The 20,294-nt window shown below is 36.2% G+C and overlaps 1 protein-coding gene and 1 pseudogene across 3 annotated transcripts in view; both read left to right on the top strand.

The window, feature by feature from the left end:
* The window catches only part of CUL3 (cullin 3), a 94,804-nt gene that overhangs the window by 53,179 nt on the left and 21,331 nt on the right, over positions 1–20,294 (top strand). For 2 of the 3 annotated variants that reach the window (XM_032354978.1, XM_032354979.1), the window contains 7 exons: positions 9,005–9,165; positions 10,071–10,185; positions 12,074–12,302; positions 15,306–15,451; positions 16,194–16,370; positions 17,933–18,103; positions 18,656–18,763. In XM_032354978.1, coding sequence (XP_032210869.1) covers positions 9,005–9,165; positions 10,071–10,185; positions 12,074–12,302; positions 15,306–15,451; positions 16,194–16,370; positions 17,933–18,103; positions 18,656–18,763 — 1,107 coding nt within the window. Of the gene's footprint in view, positions 1–6,247; positions 6,253–9,004; positions 9,166–10,070; positions 10,186–12,073; positions 12,303–15,305; positions 15,452–16,193; positions 16,371–17,932; positions 18,104–18,655; positions 18,764–20,294 lie in introns of those variants that run through there. The other variant, XM_032354980.1, reaches the window with a different exon arrangement.
* On the top strand, positions 6,706–8,998 carry LOC116597372 (annotated as a pseudogene).

Below are 20,294 nucleotides of genomic sequence, written 5' to 3'. Positions count from 1 at the left end.
TACAGTTCAATGATAAGTACATTCCTGCTGTTGTGCAACCATCACTTCCATCTACCTCCAGAACTTTTCATCTTGTAAAACTAAAACTCGGTACCCATCAAATAGTAACTTCCCATTACTCTCCCTTGAGCCCGTTGAATTCATCATTGTATTTTCTATTTATATGAACTTGACCAATCTAGATAACTTATATAAATGGAATCACAGAGTATTTCTCCTTTTGTGACTCAGGTTTAATCCATGTTGTAGCATGTGTCAGAATTCCCTTTTTAAGGCCAAATAATAATTCTGTTTTATGTGTGTACTTCATTTTTTTTTTTTTTTAAGATTTTTTATTTATTTGACAGACAGCCAGAGCAGGAACACAAGCAAGGGGGAGTGGGAGAGGGAGAAGCAGGATTCCTGCAGAGCAGGGAGCCCAACATGGGGCCCGATCCCAGGACCCTGGGATCATAACCTGAGCCCAAGGCAGACGCCTAACGACTGAGCCACCCAGGTGCCCCTGTTTGTACTACATTTTGCTTATCCATTCATCTGTCAGGGAGCACTAGGGTTGTTTCCATTGTTTGGCTATTTTGCATAGTGCTGCTGTGAACATGGGTATTCATTGAGACCCTGTTTTCAGTTATTTTGAATATATACCCGGATGGTGGAATTGCTAGATCATATGGCAACTCCATTTTTAACTTTTGAGTAACCACCATGCTATTTTCCATAGCAATGACACCATTTTGCATTTCCACCAGCAATTCTCAAGAGTTCCAGTTTCTTCATACCCTTGTTATTTTCTGTTTTTGTTTTGTTTTGTTTTCTGATAGTAGCTATTTTGATGGGTATGAGAAGGTGGTAGCTTTTTATTTTCATCCAACTTTTATAGTTGTTGGCAACTGTATATAATTGGCAGAGGAATTGGTCTTGTAAAAGCTAGTCTTTCAGTATTAGAAGTGGAAGTAAGTGGAATAGCATTTTAAGGTAGTTGTTACTATTAAGATGAGGAAAGAGACAGATGTTAAAGTCACCCCTAGTAAGTGGAAGAGATTGGATTGAAATAACCTATCTGGCTCTTAAATCTGAGCTCTTCACCAATGAATTCTATTGCTTCTTTAATATAGGCCTTCCGGGATGCCTGGGTGGCTCAGTTGGTTAAAATAGGCCTTCCTTTCTAAAGTCTTACAACCTCATTATTCAAAGATCTGATTTCTTTTCTTTTCTTTTTAAGATTTATTTTTGAGAGATAGCAAGAGAGAGCAAGAGCGGTGGAAGGGGAGCAGTAAAGGGGAGAAGCAGACTCCCCACTGAGCAGGGAACCAGTCATGGGGCTCAGTCCCAGGACCCTGGGTTCATGACCTCAGCTAAAGGCAGGTGCTTAACTGACTGAGCCACCCAGGCTCCCCCAAGATCTTGATTTCTGTTACTTGATTACTCTTATGGTTCTAATACGGGTTTTTTCCTGCTACCATTAGATTCTTGAATTTTAGAGTAGGGAACAGTGCTTTTATTTTAGGATTTGGTGCAATTTACACAGCTTTAGAGAAACATGACCAAGGTTTTGATTTATTAGATATCCTAGGATACAATTCTTAAAATACATGGAAGTTATTTTCAAGGAGAATTTCTCATAACAATGTTGTTTTAAAAACTTTGACAGCCCTGAGAGAGATTTTAGACCCATTTTACAGTGGTGGAAACTGTGACTTTGAGCTTTTAGTCATGGTTGTAAGTTTTCAAGCCATCTGTATTCTTTGCTTTTCTACGTACTTTACCCAGTAGCGTTTTTAAATCCAGAAGTGTTAATCTGTTTGAGCAGTTTACTGTTTCCTCTCTTACTGGTGCCCTTTCCACAGTGTAGTCAGGACTAACATTGTGGAAAATACTGGGACAGTCAGTTCTTTAAACTTTGCTCTAATTAGATTGATTTTTTTTTACTGTAACGGCACTAGAAACTTTTTGTTACTTTTCCCAGGTTTGGGTGTTTTGTTTGTTTGTTTGTTTGTTTTTTGAAATTTTCTATTTCTGTCTTCATAGTGTTAAGCCTTCTTAACTTGTATTTATTTCATGGCTTGAAAGTGAACCCGCCCGAAGACACTTACATTTACTTGCTGATAGAAGATTGCCTAGTGATTAAGCGGGAAAGCAGGTTCAAACTGGTTCTAACAGATAGTAGCTATTTGTTACAGGGTTATTTGCTTTGTTGTTGTTGTTGTTTTAATGAGCTAAACTTTTCAGGGTTTGTCTCTAGTTTATAAGCAGGACAGATGCTTACTATTTGTAAAGATTTTACCCCTGTTTACATTCTTCATCTCCTCCTACCCTCTTTTTAAAATATAAATTAAAAAAAAAAACCCGTTGGTTAAAAAAATTTGCTGAACTATTTCTTGCAGGTAAATTAAGTATTAAGAATTAGTGTTTCTTTGTTTTTGTTTTTTTAACTTCATGCTCATGGTTTTGGTCTATTTTGATTGTTTTAATACCATTTCTGAGTAATGAATCTCTTTAACTCACAAAGTCACTCCTTGACTTTGTACAGGTTTAGCTTTCATAAGCTCTGCATGTCCACATAGCATGTCTTGGTATCTCTAAGAATATTAGCATCTTGGTAACTGATGAGTAAACTCATCAGTTAAGGGGGGAAGGCAGATATTTCTCAAGATGGTGGGAGTAGTAATATCTGTGGCTTTGTGGGGCCAAGCACCTTGTAGGCAGATGTCCTGTTGTCGACTGGTAATGTGAAGAGCCGTAGGTCATGAGTAGGCATTTGCTGAAGATTTATGTGGAAATCTTTTGGTTGGTTGAGGTCTCCGTTTTTTGTGGCAGAGGAAGAAAGACTCTAATCTCTCTCCTTCAGTTCCTAGAGACCTGCCTGCCCGCCCTAGTTGATGCTTTTAAACAGGTACTTTATAATTTATCTAGCCTTTATAGTTGTTCTTGGCAGGGAGGTTGGCCTTGGAAAAGTATTCTTTCAAGACTAGGGGTAGAAGTAAGTGGGGTAGCATTATTGTAAGGTAGTGTGTTGGGTAGCAGTTGGGTTGCAGGTACAAAAGCAGTCTGGCTTTTCCCCAGGTTTATGAAAACAGGGCCAGTGAGATAGACCCATCATTATTTATTCCTCCTCACCTCTGGGTTCATTTAGCTTCTGAAGAAGATTGCTAGTTGTAGGCTTGCTTGGCCTAGGAATAGCAACCCTGAGAGAGAATCATAAATAGAGATTGAAAATAGAGTTTATCTCTGTAGCAGTGAAACTCCTATCCCTTTAGTAAATCTAATGTTTGACTCAGACATTAAGTTTTCATACGTGTTTTTTAGAACATTATACATTTAAAGTGGTGTATTTTCTCTAAAAAAGGCAAATAGAAGCAACCACCAACTTTCTGTCTCTACTTAGCTTTCTTCAATAGGTAAATGACTAATGTTGAACTCATACAAACTATATTTTGGTCAAAAAGCCTAAAATTAAAATACTGCTTTTAGGTTATTCTTTAATATTTTTTCCTCTCTTTTGGGATGATTTCATCTTGTCCTTCCTTTGAGGTTGTGTTCTTTTAGCTAGTTAGAGGTTAACTAGAGGTGAGATTTTGGATCTTTTTAAATTAAATATTCACTTAGAAACATATACGCAATAAAAGTCCTATGGTGATTTAAATAATTAGAACTACATTATTGTATTACATAAACTCAGCCACTTATTTTTTTAAGATTTTATTTTATAACATTTTTTAAGTAATCTGTAAACCCAGTGTTGGGCTCAAACCCATAACCCCAAGATCAGGAGTCACACGTTCACCGACTGAGCCAGCCAGGCACCCCTAGCCACTTATTTTTTTTTCCTGTTGGAATCTATTAGGAGAATGCTGTTGTGTACCCACAGGCTGAATTCCTTCTGATAATACCAGTAAGCAAGAAATAGAAGATTTCAGCATGTTTATTTAGTAAATATTTTAATATATATCATGTGCAGATCACAGGTTTATTGTGTGTGCATTTCTCTTTAACATACGTACATATAAACACTTGAGTATATGCATGTATGTCTTTTATTTTGCTTGGTGGTAATTAGTCATACATATCTAACATTTAATATAAATAACTTATTACTGGTTTAAATAGCCACACATATTTTGTGGGTTTTCTCTTGTCCATTTATTGGTACTCTCAAATCTTAGGGGTAACAGGTTTTCTTAATATTATATGTCATTTAATTGCATTCACTATATACACCTTGAGAGTCTCACATTAAAAGACAAAGGTTTAGATCTTATACTACATCTATATTTTGTCTCCAGTCATCTTCCATGGATATGAATGTTGTCTGCCCTACTCAAACACTCTAACCACCTGTACCCATAATACCTGGCTTCCTTTACTAAAGCATTGTTTCTCCCCATACAGAATGTATATGAGGAATTCATCATTTGCAACCAACCCTTTTTCTGCCTTTTTGCCAGAGGACTTGAGCTAGACAGCACTATCAGCCAAGGGGTTATAGATTCACCCACATCACTGTGCTTAGGATTGGAAAGAGGGAGACTGGCAACAAAAATAGAAAGGGAAAAATGATAGTGAAGTATATCTTGATCCTTCACATATATTAATTTTTGATCAGAGTTAAGCTTCATAGGAATTATACTAGAGTTTTAGAGATTATGTTTACCGTCCCTTTGGGTTGCCCAAGACCAGAGAGGATCAATGACTTGCTCAAAGTCACATAGCCAAGGTTAATGGTACAGCCAGAGCTCACGTGAAGAATTCCTAACTCCACATCTAGTATTTTTGTATTCAAAAATCTGCTGTAACTGCCAAATTCACTTTAGAAAACAGTTTAGTAATTTCCATATGATGTGGTACTTCCACTTCTAGAAATCTGTCCCAAGAAAAATGAAAGCATATATCCACCAAAGGATTGTACCCATTCACAGCAACATTGTTCATAGTAAACAAAACTGGACACAGCCCCAAATACCCATCAGCAGTTGAACTAAATGTGGCATATCTGTACAATAGAGTACTATTCAGAACTGCAAAGGAATGAAATACTGACAAAGGTTAACACCATTATGAACCTCAGCAACTTTATGCCTGGTGAAAAATCACATAGGAAAGGTTACATATGATTCAATTATATTAAATGACCAGAAAAAGAAATTTGTAGAGAAAAAGAGAGAAAGCAGGGGTACTGGAAGTGGTATTGACTACAAATGGGCCCAAAGGATTTTTTGGGGTGATGGAAATAGTTCTAGAACTAGATTGTGGCCATTGTTAGACAACTGTACTCTTAAAATGAGTGGCATATAAATCATACTGCAGTAAAGCCAGAAAAGGGGGAAACATTAAAAATATTCCACTCTAAAATTCATAATTTACTCTGAAGATTACATTATATGTGCCTTTTTGTTCTGTAATTCTTATAGGTAGTGCCCTTTTACCAAAAACAGTACAATCTGACCTAATTCTTTTGACATCTGTCTTAAGAACATTTAGTTTCCTAAGAGGTTAAACTTGCTAGTGTCATATATACGTTATATATGATACTAATCTGACCCCCACACACCCTACAAGTACCATAGGCATGTAGTAGAGTTGGAACTTGCAGTGCTTGCTGGAATTACCAGTATTTTCTATTCTATGAAACAGCCTGATGCAGAATTCTGTCACTGCTGTTTCACTGCTTTCAGTATCTCTTCTGTATTTTGCTCTTACCAGTTATTTGTGTTTACTAAGTCAGTTGTATTTATTTTCAAGTCTGTTTATGTCAGTTGTGCTTGTTATTAATACATAATTTAATACCCTGTAAATCAATAAAATGGTGTTAAAAATGATAAAATTTTTTCTTTGGTAAACTAGATTGAATGTTTTAGAAAGACTTGACAAAGGCAAGTCACTAAATATTGGTTCGAATTAGATATGAGTAATTTAAAAGAATAAGGCAGGGATCGTAATAATCTAGAAGGACTTTTTTACATTCAGATTGCTTCACAAATGTCTCTAGTTTTCATGCTCCTTCTTAATGAAACAAAGTAGAAAAATTGCTATGAGGTGAGAGTGTTTGTAAGAAAGAACACAACTCCAGTCACAGGATTCTTGTTCAAAGATGGAAGAAAGTTTTGATAGCTCAGTGAACATGTATTGTTTTAAATTAAAATTTTTAAGATGCAAATATGTGAATGTACATTTGTTTTTCTCTTTTTACCAACTATGTTCAGTTAAGCAGCCAGTTACTAGTTTTGATTATTTAGGGTGAGAGTGGTACTGTATATGGTACTGTTTAAAACTGTAAACATCAAATTTACAAATGATTTATGCATTAGAGTATTTTTATAACACAGAAGATTCTTGGTGCTTTTTAAATGTTTAGATTTATGTCAGCTTTTATTGTGTGCATCCTGTTTCATGCTGAAAAATAAGGCAGAAGCTCTTGGGTGGCTCAGTTGGTTGAGCATCGACTCTTGATTTCAGCTCAGGTAGTGATCTCAGGGTCATGAGATAGAGCGGTATTGGGCCCAGTGCTCAGCGGGGAGCCTGCTTAAGATTTTCTGTCTCTTGGGGCGCCTGCGTGGCTCAGTGGGTTAAGCCTCTGCCTTTGGCTCGGGTCATGATCTCAGGGTCCTGGGATCGAGCCCCACATTGGGCTCTCTGCTCAGCAGAGAGTCTGCTTCCCCCCCACCCTCTGTCTGCTCGTGATATTTCTCTCTATCAAATAAACAAAATTTAAAAAAAAAAAGGTTTTCTGTCTCTCCTCTGTATTCTCTGTCTGTTCCCCCCCCCCCCCAGTAGTTGGGGAGACACAGAATTTAAGATTTTGAGGTGGACATGTAAAGCTTAAGAATTTATTGGAGAGAGAACACCAAATGGGGGATGACCCCAGTGCTGCTGGAGTGTCCAGGGATGGGTTCTGGAATGGGAGACGGTAACAGCTTCCTCACAGGATTTGGCAGCCTCTGCTCAGGGCTAGGGCTGGGTCCAAGGCTGTGGAGCTTTCAGGGGCAAGGTCAGACAAGAAGTGGATCCCCATCACCAAGCTGGGCTTGCCTGGTCAATGACACGGGGATGAGATCCCTAGAGGAAATCTCTCTTCTTTCTGCCCATCAAGGAGTATGAGATTATTGAGTTTTTCCTAGGGTCATCCCTCAGGGCTGAGGTTCTCAATTTAGTAACTCTGTAAAAGCAGACCAGTGCCGGCCAGCAGACCAGGTTCAAGGCATTTGTTGCCATCGGACATTAGACTGAATACGTTGGTCTGGGTTAAGTGCTACAAGGAAATAGTCACTGATATCCAGGGTCCCATCATCCTGGTCTAAGCTTTCCAGTATCCCCATTGGGGAACAAGATCGACAAGCGCCACACTGTCCCATGCAAGGTGATTGGCTGCTGTGGTTCTGTGCTAGTATACGCCTCCTCCCTGCCCTTAGAGGTACTGGCATCGTCTCAGCCCATGCTCAAGAAGCTTCTGATGATGCCTTTGGTATTGACTATTGCTCCCCCTCAGCCAGGGGCTACTCTGCCATCCTGGGCACCTTCGCCAAGTTCTGATATCATTTCTAAGACCTACAGCTGTCTCACCCCTGACCTTTGGAAAGACTGTGTTCACCAAGTCTCCCTATCAGGAACTCAGCAGTTCTTGTAAAGATCCACACCAGAGTCTCTGTGAAGAGGACCCAGGCTCCACATGTGGCCACCATGTTAGTTTTATGCAAAGGGAAAAAAATGAAAGCATATTTAAAAAACAGAATTTTATCAGAGAGTCATCTGTGAAAATTCTGAACCTATTGAAGTTGCATGATTTTAAAAATGTGAGCTTCTGCCAAGATGATACAGAATGTAGAAATGTGAGCAGCAAAGATCCTAATCAAAGAGTGGCTTTCCTTGTAGCCAGGAGGGGTGTGCCCTGGAGGAGCTGAATGGAGGAGGTTGTGGGAGTGATGTCACATGAAGAGAATGGTGCTAGGGGAGAATGTAGTTAGCCCTTGTTGGTCCGTGCCATTTCGGTTGCATCACTGATACCGTTGAGCTTCTGTTTATGTTCACCTGGTGGCTTTGCTTGGTGTTGCATGTAAGGACAGTGTTCCTTAGGAAACTTTCAGAATCACAGTTTGCAGTGGTTCTTAACTGGTTTGGGATCATAAATGCCTTTAAGAATCTGGTGAAAGCTAGTATTATGTACCAGCAGACACACAACAGTTTCATAATTTTTGGAAGTTTTGAGACTGAGGCCCAGAGAGATCCTGGTTAAGAACAGAAGGAAATTCTGTTGCTAATCCTTTTGTGAATTAAAAACTTAGTAGTTTTATTCCAGTGTATTTTGGTATAAATATGGATTTTCAAATAATGCAGAAAATAGGACTTGCATAGCGAATAATTCTGGAATTTATGTGCTGTATAAAGTTGACGACATACCTGTAATCAAGTTGGCAAGAACTTGAAAATAAGAGGACTACAAGGAATCTGTTTGAAATGACAATAACTAGAGGTGTTCTAATTATGTAGTTCTCAGTGCCGCTGTATTACAAGCATTAAAGCCTTTTAATATTTACCAGTAAGCAATCAGCTTAAGTTACATGGATCTTTATTTATTCAGCTCTTAATTTTACTTCATAGAATATGATCTTTAAGTACGGTATTTAAGGAAGTATGAACCATGTTCATGCATGGTATGGCTCTGGAGAGAAAGGAAAATGTTTCTACCTTGCTGTCTACATTTCTCCTCTGTTTTCTGCTCACCTGCCTTTCCCTGGATGTGGTGGTTCCCTGGCACTTTTTTTCTTCAGGTTTAATGGGTGACCACCTATAGCCAATTGTTTGTAAATTGTACAGTTACAAACTGTAAAGATTGACTTTTACTTCATTTGGGAGGTGCTAAAAAATTCCATGGTGCTTGAAATAGTTTGAAGTGTTTCTCACCTGAAAAATGGGCTGCTTCTGGAATTTTATTTCCTGTATTGTAGCTCACAATGATTATTTTTATGTTTGCAGGAATTGTGCTCATGTTTCTATGATTTTGTTTTCACTGCAGGACCGTGTATATGTACAACAAAATAATGTGGAGAATGTCTACAATTTGGGATTAATTATTTTTCGCGATCAAGTTGTACGTTATGGGTGTATTAGGGATCACCTACGACAAACGCTATTGGACATGATTGCAAGAGAGCGGAAAGGAGAAGTTGTAGATCGGTATAATCATCTTTTTATATTTTTATGTTTCGTTTTTTTAGTGGTTAATATCTTAAAAGCACATAACCTATTATTAGAAGAGACCATCCTGAACTTTTATTTAATATACTTTTAAAAAAACAAATCAGCCATTAGTCCTCCCTTTTGGTTTTTCATGTATTTTTTTATGCTGGCATTTTGTTCTTTTTTACTGTGTGAGATAACATTTTTTGTTCCCTTTGTCTTTCTCTTTAAAAGGCTTTAGGCTAGCCTTCGTTCTTAACACATTTGAAGAAAAGTTTTGAACATAATGTACTCAACTCTCCCATGCCCCTTGTGTTAGGTCACGTTGTCTCCCCTTCTTGCATGGCTACAGTATCATTTTTGTGACACTGCAGCTAGAACGGCTTGAAGCATGGAAGACTGCTTTCTCTGTGTGTCTGCACTCAGAGCAATAGAGGAAGACTTGTAAAATTCTTTTTATTTCAGCTTTGGTGCTTGGGCAGGGTTGCCTCAAAGCCGTTGGATTAGGAAAAAAAATTTATAATGCCTCAGAGTAGCTGCATATTTTACCCGTGTCAAGCAGTATAGCCTCCCCTCTCTCGTTACTGCTTTCTGATAGTCTTTTTTTTTTTTTTTTTAACTGCACAGAAATACTTAGACATTTTAAGTGCATTTTCTTTCAGATTTTAAAGTTCTAACAGTATGAGGACAACTTGAGATAAATGGCTCTATAGTCAAGATACGCTTTTGGATTAAAAATTACTCTAAATCCTTATGTTATAAATGAGTTCTTTATGGGAGCTGGGTCACTTTGATATAAAAAAATGTTCTTAAGGTCTTTCTAGCTACTTCTCTTGCCTTTTTTTTTTTACTTGAATCTTTAATATAACTTGATTATCAGGTGGTTTAACTTCTTTTGACAGAGGCGCAATAAGAAATGCTTGCCAGATGCTAATGATTTTAGGTCTTGAAGGACGATCCGTCTATGAAGAAGATTTTGAGGCTCCTTTTTTGGAAATGTCTGCAGAATTTTTTCAGGTAATCAGTGTAGATATAAATAAGTGCTTTTTTAAGATAGTCTCAAAGTAACCGAATGTAGCTACTGATTTGAACATTTGACCCTTTTCTCCTAAGGCCGTTTGAGAAGGAGGGTAGGTACAGAAAATACCTTCAGACACCTACTCCCCATGCTCACATTCCAGGGAAGAAACCCATTGAAAAAAAATTGGAAGAGTTTGGAGTTACATACACAATTTTTTAAATTATGTGTTACAACATACAAACTTAGAAATAACTATAATATTTTATTATCTTTACATGTTATAAATTATTTACCATAAATTCACAGGCAGTGTATCACTAATAAAGTCTCACTGTTCAGGCTTTTGGTAGTATTAAGTTATTTGTAAAATAAGTACAGAAATGTGCATGATCTCATAGTGCATATATATATATTTTAAAGACTATTGATGAGGAAATTAGGAATTTTGCAGTATAACAACCCAGAACTAGCTAAATTGCTAAAAGTGAAGTTAAACTAATACTAATTTGTAATGAAATTAACAAAATGTAAGTGTAAGTAAGATAATGATAACAAGGCATCCTCCTGAAAACCTCAGTTACAGTAGGATAAGCTTTATAGTGTTAAAACAGACTTAGCTGAACACTGAAAGTTTTTACTCCCAGTAGTAGGCTTTTTAAGGAATGAATACAAAGTTAGAATAGTTCTTAATAGTTCAGTATAGGTCATTCATAAGAGCCATTGGATGTATATAAAGATGGAACTCAGGTTTTGGTGTCATTTACACATAAACAAAGAATGGACTTGCCCTTTTTTTTTTTTTTTTAATTCATTTGTTGCACATCAGGAAGACCTTTGTGGCGTGCACTGGTGAGCCTGGACCTTCCTTTATGAACTGTTAATTTTATAGGAGACAGGCTATATTTTCTAGTAATGTAGCAACTAATGGTAGATGTATTTGACAACATTTTTGACCTTTACATTTGTTTTAATTTCCTTCATTACTTTGTAGATGTACCAGTAGAAGATTAATTGTCAAGATTCCAAAATGTGCTGCACTGATATGTGTATGAATGTGCATATATACATAATACATACTATTTTTAACAGTGAATGGAGACATGGTCTCACCAAGAGTTTTATTTGGTGTGTTAATGTCCTTAGAAACTTTATTATTTTCAAGGATTAAAACTACTTTTTGTAAGAAAGTGGGAAGTATTATTAAATTTTATACATAGTTTATATCAAGAGGTCTTCTGTTTTGTAAATCTTAGATATATTCTTGCTAATTATATACTAATTCCTGATTAGTCCTGCTATCATATAGGTTAAGATAATTCGGATTAACATTTACAGTTCAGTGGAACTTCTGTAAGGCTGGTGTTAGCAGACAAGATTAAGAGTTACTTAAAAACTCTGTTTCTCAAACTTCAGTGTGTGTGTGCACACATAACTCCTTTGAGATTGGGAGTGGGGCGGCAGTTGGACTTAACATAACTAGCACTATGTCAGCAGAACTATGATAAACATGATGAGTCTTTCTAATTATACATAAAACAAGTCAAAAAAGACACTTCCACTCTGATTTGGGGTCATTTACTTCATTCTATACTTTTGACCCTTAATGGCATGTGCTTGCTTTTTCTGCTATTTGAAGTACATTGGCAAAGTTTGTAAAAACACTGCTTAAGGATAATGTATTGATGTCTCTTGTGTGATAAGTGCTTTCAAGGATATAATTCAGACTATGTGGATATGTATGATAAACTATAAAATGTTAATAGTGCTTATGATATTTAGCTTGGCTTGTGATAAATAATTATAGAAACCCAGTTAAAAGAAGAAACACATTTTGCTTCTCTGTTTAAAAAAAAAAAAAGCAAAAAACGTGCTTTTTATTTGCAGATGGAAAGCCAGAAATTTTTAGCAGAAAACAGTGCTTCAGTATATATAAAGAAAGTAGAAGCTAGAATTAATGAAGAAATAGAACGGGTGATGCACTGCCTTGACAAATCAACTGAAGAGCCAATAGTAAAGGTGGTTGAGAGGGAGCTCATTTCCAAGCACATGAAAACCATAGTAGAAATGGAAAATTCTGGGCTAGTACATATGTTGAAAAATGGAAAGACAGAAGGTAAGTGTCAGCAATTGAAATACAGTTAAATCTTTATAATTCTGCCAGGTTCTTAGTAATTTTTTAAAATTTTATTATAATTAAAATAGATTTAAATGTCAGTCTTAAAGTTATGTGTGTCATTAATTTATTAACTTGTTATTTTGATGAGGTTTAAGTGTAAAGCTTTACACTTTATTAATGAAGATTTTTGGTGTTTCTTGTTAATTGAATGGCTCTTTTTTTCTATCTTTCTTTTTAGTCTTCTCACTTTTTTGTTTTTCTTAGCCCAGAGGTCTAATATTCCTGTTTTTTGGTTGTTTTTTTTTTTTAATGTACAAGAGAGTAGGGTTCAGCATTGCTCCATAGTCTCTATGTGATTTTTTTTTTTGTGATTCTTCTAAATGTGACATTCCAATCATAAAATTTCTGTAGGCTTTCCTTTGGGAGTGAGTTGTGATAAGGGGGCTGGAAATGGAAAAATAATGTCTTTCATGTGACATTTCAGATAGATTAAGTAGATTGGTTTTGGGAACTTTGAGGTTACAGACTTCAGAGAAAGAAGAATTGCTTTATAAAAGTAAAGGTACACAGTTTTGAGATAACTGTAGCATTTATTTTTATTGGGTTTTTACCCTTTTTTTCCTAAAAACAGTATTTTATGATTTCCCTATGAGAAATTATAAGTAAAAGTAATAGTCACTGTTGTCCTTGTTTTTAATTTCTGAATTTTTACTTCAAAACTTTGACTTTGGAAATTACTGATTTGCTATTAAAAAATAAACAAACATGGTAATCGTGTTATTTTCCTGCTTCTTAGGTGATATGTTAGCGGCATTTTGCTACTACTTATAAAAGAAACACATATTGCCTGTTGAAGTTAAGAGCTTGACAGGGAATGAAAAACAATTTTTAAGTGAACAATTTAAAGGGGAAGGAGGGATGTAAGAGGAGAGAAAAAGTAAGATGATGGGAAAGGAGGTTGTTTTCTGTGCTTCCTCTAGTGTAGTCCTTGCTTTGTGTTTTGAAATGCTTATATTTCTACTTATTTCTTCCTGAAAGTTGTATGTAAATTTATTTGATTAAACCAGAGAATGTTGCCTTTTTTTTTTTTTTGAAGATTTTATTTATGTATTTGACAGAGATCACAAGTACACAGAGAGGCAGGCAGAGAGGAGGAAGCAGGTTCCTCACCGAGCGGAGAGCCTAATGTCGGACTCAACCCAGGACCCTGGGATCATGACCTGAGCCGAAGGCAGAGGCTTTAACCCACTGAGCCACCCAGGTGCCCCACCTTTTAAAAGATCCTTCTTGGGATGCCTGGGTGGCTTAGTCAGTTAAGCACCTGACTCTTGATTTCGGCTAATTCATGATCTCAGGGTCCTGGGATCGAGTCCACGTTGGGTTCACGTTCTCACTGTGGAGTCTGCTTGAGATGCTCTCCCTCTGCCCCGACTCTGCTCCTGCTTGCACTCTTTCTCTCTCTCATAGTAAATAAAATAGTCAAAAAATTACTTTTGGGGGGTTATAATTTATGCCAAATGTGAAACTGTAAGATTTGCTGTATGTAGTTTACTTTAGGACATACATTGCTGAACACTTAACTTTTAATACAGTTTGATCTTTGAAAGTCACTGAAACAAATTTTAGAAGCCCTTTTTGTAAAGCTTGGATCTAACTTTTTTTTAAATATATGCAACTTTAGTTTTAAGTTCTAAATAACTGTTAAAATGAAGACCTGGATAGGTAAATTATAGCCTGTCCGTCAAATGTGGCCCACCATCAGTTTGGTTAGGGGGCAGAAAAATCAAAAGAAGAATAATACTTCACTGCATATGAAAATTAAATGAATTTTTAGATATCAGAGTCCTTAAGTAAAATTTTATGGGAACATAGTCTTGCCCATTCATTTCTGTGTTATCTGTGGCTTCTTTCTTGTTACAGTAGCAAAACTGAAGTAGTTGCAACCGGGACCATATGGCCAACAAGTCTATAAAGTATTTACTCTCTGGTACTTTACAAGAAAAAAATTCCCAGCCCCCACTCTAGAAACTGCTATTCTAATTACATTTTCAAAAGTTCTCTATTATAAAGCTTTTTATATCATTGTATGGTTTTGACACAGTCTTGGTAAGTTCTTATTTCAGAGAAACAGCAGACATAACAGGAAAGCAGTATTTTACCTCCACATTTTAATATTGTAAAAAATAATAGAAAAAATGGACGGAATCCAGAATTACTCATTCTAAATAAGAATAATATAGTGAGATATTTATAAATATTTATAAATATTTATAGGTAATATTTATAAATATTTATATTTATAAATATTACCTATATATATTATAAATATTACCTATATTTATAAATATTACCTGTATTTTTAAAATATAGGTATTGGCCTAGGAAATCACCTGGTAAATACTAGGGATTGCTTTGAGTGAAATACTAAGGAATAGGAATATATGCTAAAAGTTTCATATAAACTTTGTCATGGTGTGTAATGAAATAAATTCTAGTATATTTTATTTTATTTATTGTCATGTTTGAACTTTGAGATAGACATACCCAAAAATATCTGTAAGATTTTTGGTTTTTATTATGTTGACTACTAGTTACACAATAATTGAAATTATTCTTTTGATAGATACTGTGTATTATTACTGGACTTTAGATTAGAATTGTGTAGGAACTCAAAGCTGCAGTTTTCATTTTTTTGTGTGGCTTTTTTATTATGCTGTATGGGCGTCTTCCATGTGAAGTAAAATGTTTTCAGACATATTGATGCCCTCAAAGCATCTTATCTGAAAGCTGTATTTCATAAGTTGCAATAATAATCTTTAGCCTAATTTTTTTCCTTTTGTCTATTTTGCTGGGTGTTTTTGGTAATTTTTTACATGATCAGCAAGTGGTAGTGAAAAGTTGAAAAGTAAGCTTCTTTAAATTCACAAGTCAGAATAAACAGATTCACATTTTTTTCTTAATTCTTAATGTAGTTAATTTGTATGTTCTTTCTGATTGCAGACCTCGCTTGCATGTACAAGTTATTTAGTCGTGTGCCAAATGGCTTGAAAACAATGTGTGAGTGTATGAGTTCCTATTTGAGGGAGCAAGGTAAAGCCCTTGTTTCTGAGGAAGGCGAAGGAAAGAATCCTGTTGACTATATCCAGGTAAGTGAATACAGAAGATTTTCCTTAAGTCTGTGATAAAATAATTTTGACACATGCTAATAAGAAGTTCACTTTTCCTAAGCTGTATTTTCTATTTTTTACTCTTAATTTTCCCAGTGGAAAAATGTAGTATATGTAATTATCCTAAATATTTTAGGATTTTGCCAAGTATGTATCTTTATATCAGGGAACCAAACTGCTACTTTTCATTCATTAACCTGTTTGATGAAGACCTTGTTTAAATTGTTTCAGGAATGAAAATCACTACTTTTTTATATGCTTTAGTGTTCCTGTACTTTGGGGTATGAGAAAAAAGTAACTATTTTCAGTTAAATACTTTCTGTTTGAAAATATTGTGTTTTTAAGCAATACTATGAATAAATAAATTATGCCTCAAGTTTTTATATTTCAATTTAAATAATTGCTTTTTAAAGCTGATTTTTTTAGGCTTTACTCAATCAAGACAAAGAAGATTGTTGTGGGGAAATAGCACAGAGGTTCTTTAGTTCATCTTCAATAGAGTAATACATAAATGGAAAATGGACTATTTCCCTCATTGCTGACATGTTTAATATGGGCTTAGATAAGTCTTGAAAATAATACAGAACCTATAAGTTTAACACCGCATGCACCCATTTATTACCAGCAAGATTAGATAAATATACCTGATAGTAAGTGTATTGTTTATAAAAAGAAAATTATTATGTAATGTATCCTGAATTTCTTTGTTTCTGTTTGGAAGGGCTTATTGGATCTGAAGAGTAGGTTTGATCGCTTCCTCCAGGAATCGTTCAATAATGACCGGCTCTTTAAACAAACTATTGCGGGTGACTTTGAGTATTTTCTCAACCTCAACTCCAGGTCCCCTGAATACCTCTCATTATTTATTGATGATAAGCTGAAGAAGGGAGTCAAAGGGGTAAGTATTAAAGCATTTGAAAACACATTATGTTTTATTTGTAGATTTAAAATTGTATATAAAATTAGGAAATACGAAAATAGGACATGTTGTAGGTATGAAATAAAGCCTCTTCCTTTGCTGTGGCTTTAAATTTGTGCTGTGATGTTTGAAAAGGATTGTTTAAGGTATCTGAAATGGTTAAAAGTATTTTGACATTTCACTTAATGTATAATTTACATCAGAACCAAACAGCTACACAGCCACAATTGTTCAACAGTCTATGGACTGTGAGGGTTTGATATACTGTAGAGATAACAGGGAACTAGAAGACAACTATCATAGCATGGAATGTTGCTTGCAGTCATCTGGTTCTGGGAGTTACGTATCAAACAATAGTACTTGGATACCAAGAATGTGAAGGAGTAGATTAGAGTTGCTACCAGAAACTAGTTTGAAAGCCTTTATTATGTATCTGGGATCTTGGAGCTTACTATAGCAAAGAAAATCAAATTAAGCATATTGTGATCACACATACATTGGTCTTGTTAACTTCATCTTAGTGTATGTGAAACAGAAGGGGAAACGGCAAATGGCCATAGGTTTTCCAGTCAGCCATAACAATTATAACAATGAAGAAACAAACAAGAAGATCACAATAGGAAAGAACATTCATTTAGTCTTCATATTTTTAAATGTATGCTTAATAAAATCTGCTACAATATCACTTTACCCTTATTTAAAAGAAAAGAACAGAGGCCTTTTTAGTTTTAATTAAATAACCAATTACTCTTCTCTTTGCACAGAAGAGCTGATAGGAAAATACCTGTCTTTTACTTTTTAGTTTCTGTCTAAATGCTATAAAAAAGCATTGTAAGATTCTTTTTTGTGATTAAAATTTCATTTCAGGGGCACCTGGGTGGCTCAGTTGGTTAAGCCTCTGCCTTCGGCTAAGGTCACAATTCCAGCGTCCTGGGATTGAGCCCCACGTAGGGCTTCCTGCTTTGTGGAGAATCAGCTTCTCTCTCTGACCCTCACCCTCCAACCCAGCTCATGATTTCTCTCTCACTTGCTTGGTTTCAAATAAATAAAATCTTTAAAAAAAAAATTTTTTTTTCATTGCATTTGTTCTTAGTGATCCTTTAATCTAGCCAGTATCCCCTTATTTGCTCCATCAGTGGTAGTCCTCTAGGGAAGGGAACTCCAGTCCCTGATCCATACTGCACTAGATGAGGATGTAGAAGAGTGGTGCTCCTCTAAGAGGCACGTTCTTAAACTAGGTCCCTCCTGACAACATCTGAACCAGACTATTTACATGGTTTACTTGTTTTTGTTTTTGGGGGTGGGTAGGGGAGAAGAAGGGAGAGTGAGAACCCCAAGCAGGCTCCAAGCCTAGCACAGAGCCTAATGCAGGACTCAGTCTCACAACCCTGAGATCATGACCTGAGCTGAAATCAGATGCTCAACCGACTGAGCCACCTGGGTGCCCCTGTCCTGTTTTTAAACAGCAGATGAACTGTAGTGCTATTTTTTTAGAACTAAAGTTTTGTAGTTATTAAATTGTCTTTTCATTGATTTTGCAGCTAACGGAACAAGAAGTAGAAACAATATTGGATAAGGCAATGGTCCTTTTTAGGTTTATGCAAGAAAAAGATGTATTTGAACGTTATTATAAACAACACTTGGCAAGGAGACTTCTCACAAATAAAAGTGTTTCTGATGACTCTGAAAAAAATATGATATCTAAGTTAAAGGTAAGGTGTGTATAAGCTGGAATGTTGTGCCCCTAACTAATGTTTATCACATGATTGAACGCCACAATGTGATTAGAAAATATTTAATTGATTTAAAATGGTTATTTCTGTACATTAATAAAGCTTTGGTTTTTTGAGCATGTTGCACTTAAGTTTGTTTAGGTTCTAGGACATTCGTAGTTTGCTGGAATTCCTCTTGATGTGGCAGGACACATTCACAGAGATCTGGGGGAGGAGGATTAGTGTGAGGGATATAGGAAAGGGAGTATCACCATTTAGTTTGATTTCACAATATCACCTGAGCTGCCTATTCAACACAGAGGGTTGTTCCATGCCTTTAGTGAGTGTATTGGGATCCCCAAAAGAGTGTGAACCTGCATTTTAAAATAAAATCCATGGGTTACTCTTAAACACACTGAAGTCATAGGCATAGTGCAGCTATTGGAAAGATTTAGAAAGGCTGTCAGTTACATGAAGAATTTACTTCTTTATATATTTGCATATAGAAAAATCCATTGTTTATTTTTGTATATTTGCGTTTTTCTTCCACAGACTGAATGCGGATGTCAGTTCACGTCAAAACTGGAAGGAATGTTTAGGGATATGAGCATCTCAAACACAACTATGGATGAATTCAGGCAGCATCTACAGGCAACTGGGGTAAGATTCTCCATTAATTTCTACTTATGTGTATGTATCTTTGTGAAGTCTTTTCTAATGGGCATTTCCTCCAAGTTAAACTGAGCTGGTATCATTTCTTTAAATACTATTAGTGGCAATATTTGTATTGTCTATTTGTATTGTCTATTTATACCTTAAAAAATTATTCTCCCCCATATAAGCCCCTCCCTTTTTTTAACTGTTAATGTTAAAATTTTTTTCTTATTCTCCTAGAACTTAGTTTATCCTCTCCACTTGAGGGAATGTGCTGAAAATTTAATAGAATGATCCCACTGTTAATAACCATTATAGATCGTGGAAAGAAGACAGGGCCTGGGCAAGCTTGCTCCGTTTAGTTAGTACTCTTCCTCTCACTTTACCCCCTAGGATTGTGAGATCGTAGAATTGTTACCTGACCTTCCTCTATGTACTTCAGTGTTCTCATCTGTAAGACGATCAGCATAAAGGGGTCTCATGTTCTCAGAGCCTGTGAGATGAACAAGGGTATAAAAATGCTGACATTAGTGTGTTATAAATATGGTTTTGTATTGTAACTCCCAGAAGGGCAGTAAAGCTACAACTTAAATGGCTTTGGAGTCCATAGGGTTTTTGTGAGAATTTAATGTTCAGAATTTTGTTTCATTTTTTTTTTAACTGTTTTTCAGCTTCACCTTAAGTTTAAAGAACTCCACAGGTTTTTCTTTAAAAGTTTTCTTTCACAAGTTACCATATACAACTTCATAATTAAGACTTATAACAGCCATTTTAAAAAATTGGAGGTCATTCCTCTGACTTTCTTCTCTCTCTCTTTTTTTTTTTTGAGAGCGAGCGAGAGCATGCAGGGCAGGGGGCGTTGGTGGGGAAGGGCAGAGGTGGGGAGAGAGAGAGAATCTTAAGCAGGCTCCATGCCCAGCACAGAGCCTGACAGGGGCCTGGATCACAACCCTGAGATCATGACCTGAATTAAAAATGAGTCAGACGCTTAATCAGCTGAGCCTCCCAGGGTACCCCCATTCCTTTGATAATAAGGTATGAAACCATCGCTTAAACTGCTCCCAGTCTCAACACAGACATACTGTGTGAAAATACCTAATTCTTTTTTTTTTGTTTTTTTAAGATTTTATTTATTTATTTGACAGACAGAGATCACAAGTAGGCAGAGAGGCAGGCAGAGAGAGAGGAAGGAAAGCAGGCTCCCTGCTGAGCAGAGAGCCCGATGCGGGACTCGATCCCAGGACCCTGAGATCATGGCCTGAGCCAAAGGCAGCGGCTTAACCCACTGAGCCACCGAGGCGCCCGAAAATACCTAATTCTATAGAAATAGATGGGGGGGGGGGTGGTGTGTGTGTGTGTGTGTGTGTGTGTGTGTGTGTGTGTGTAGGCATTCTAACTCATTCTGGTCTTTCCCCATTGTAAATAGTTAACATAATTTGCCTCATAAAAGTTTATTGTGGACAAGGGCTGAGAGCAGGAAAGATACAAGTCTGTGACAAATAGAAACCTTGGGCATGAAGTATATAATGTGGTTATC

Source organism: Mustela erminea, chromosome 8, assembly GCF_009829155.1.
Source record: "Mustela erminea isolate mMusErm1 chromosome 8, mMusErm1.Pri, whole genome shotgun sequence".
Taxonomy (NCBI): domain Eukaryota; kingdom Metazoa; phylum Chordata; class Mammalia; order Carnivora; family Mustelidae; genus Mustela; species Mustela erminea.
The sequence above is the reverse complement of the archived record's forward strand: the minus strand, read 5'-3'. Positions and strand labels throughout refer to the sequence as shown.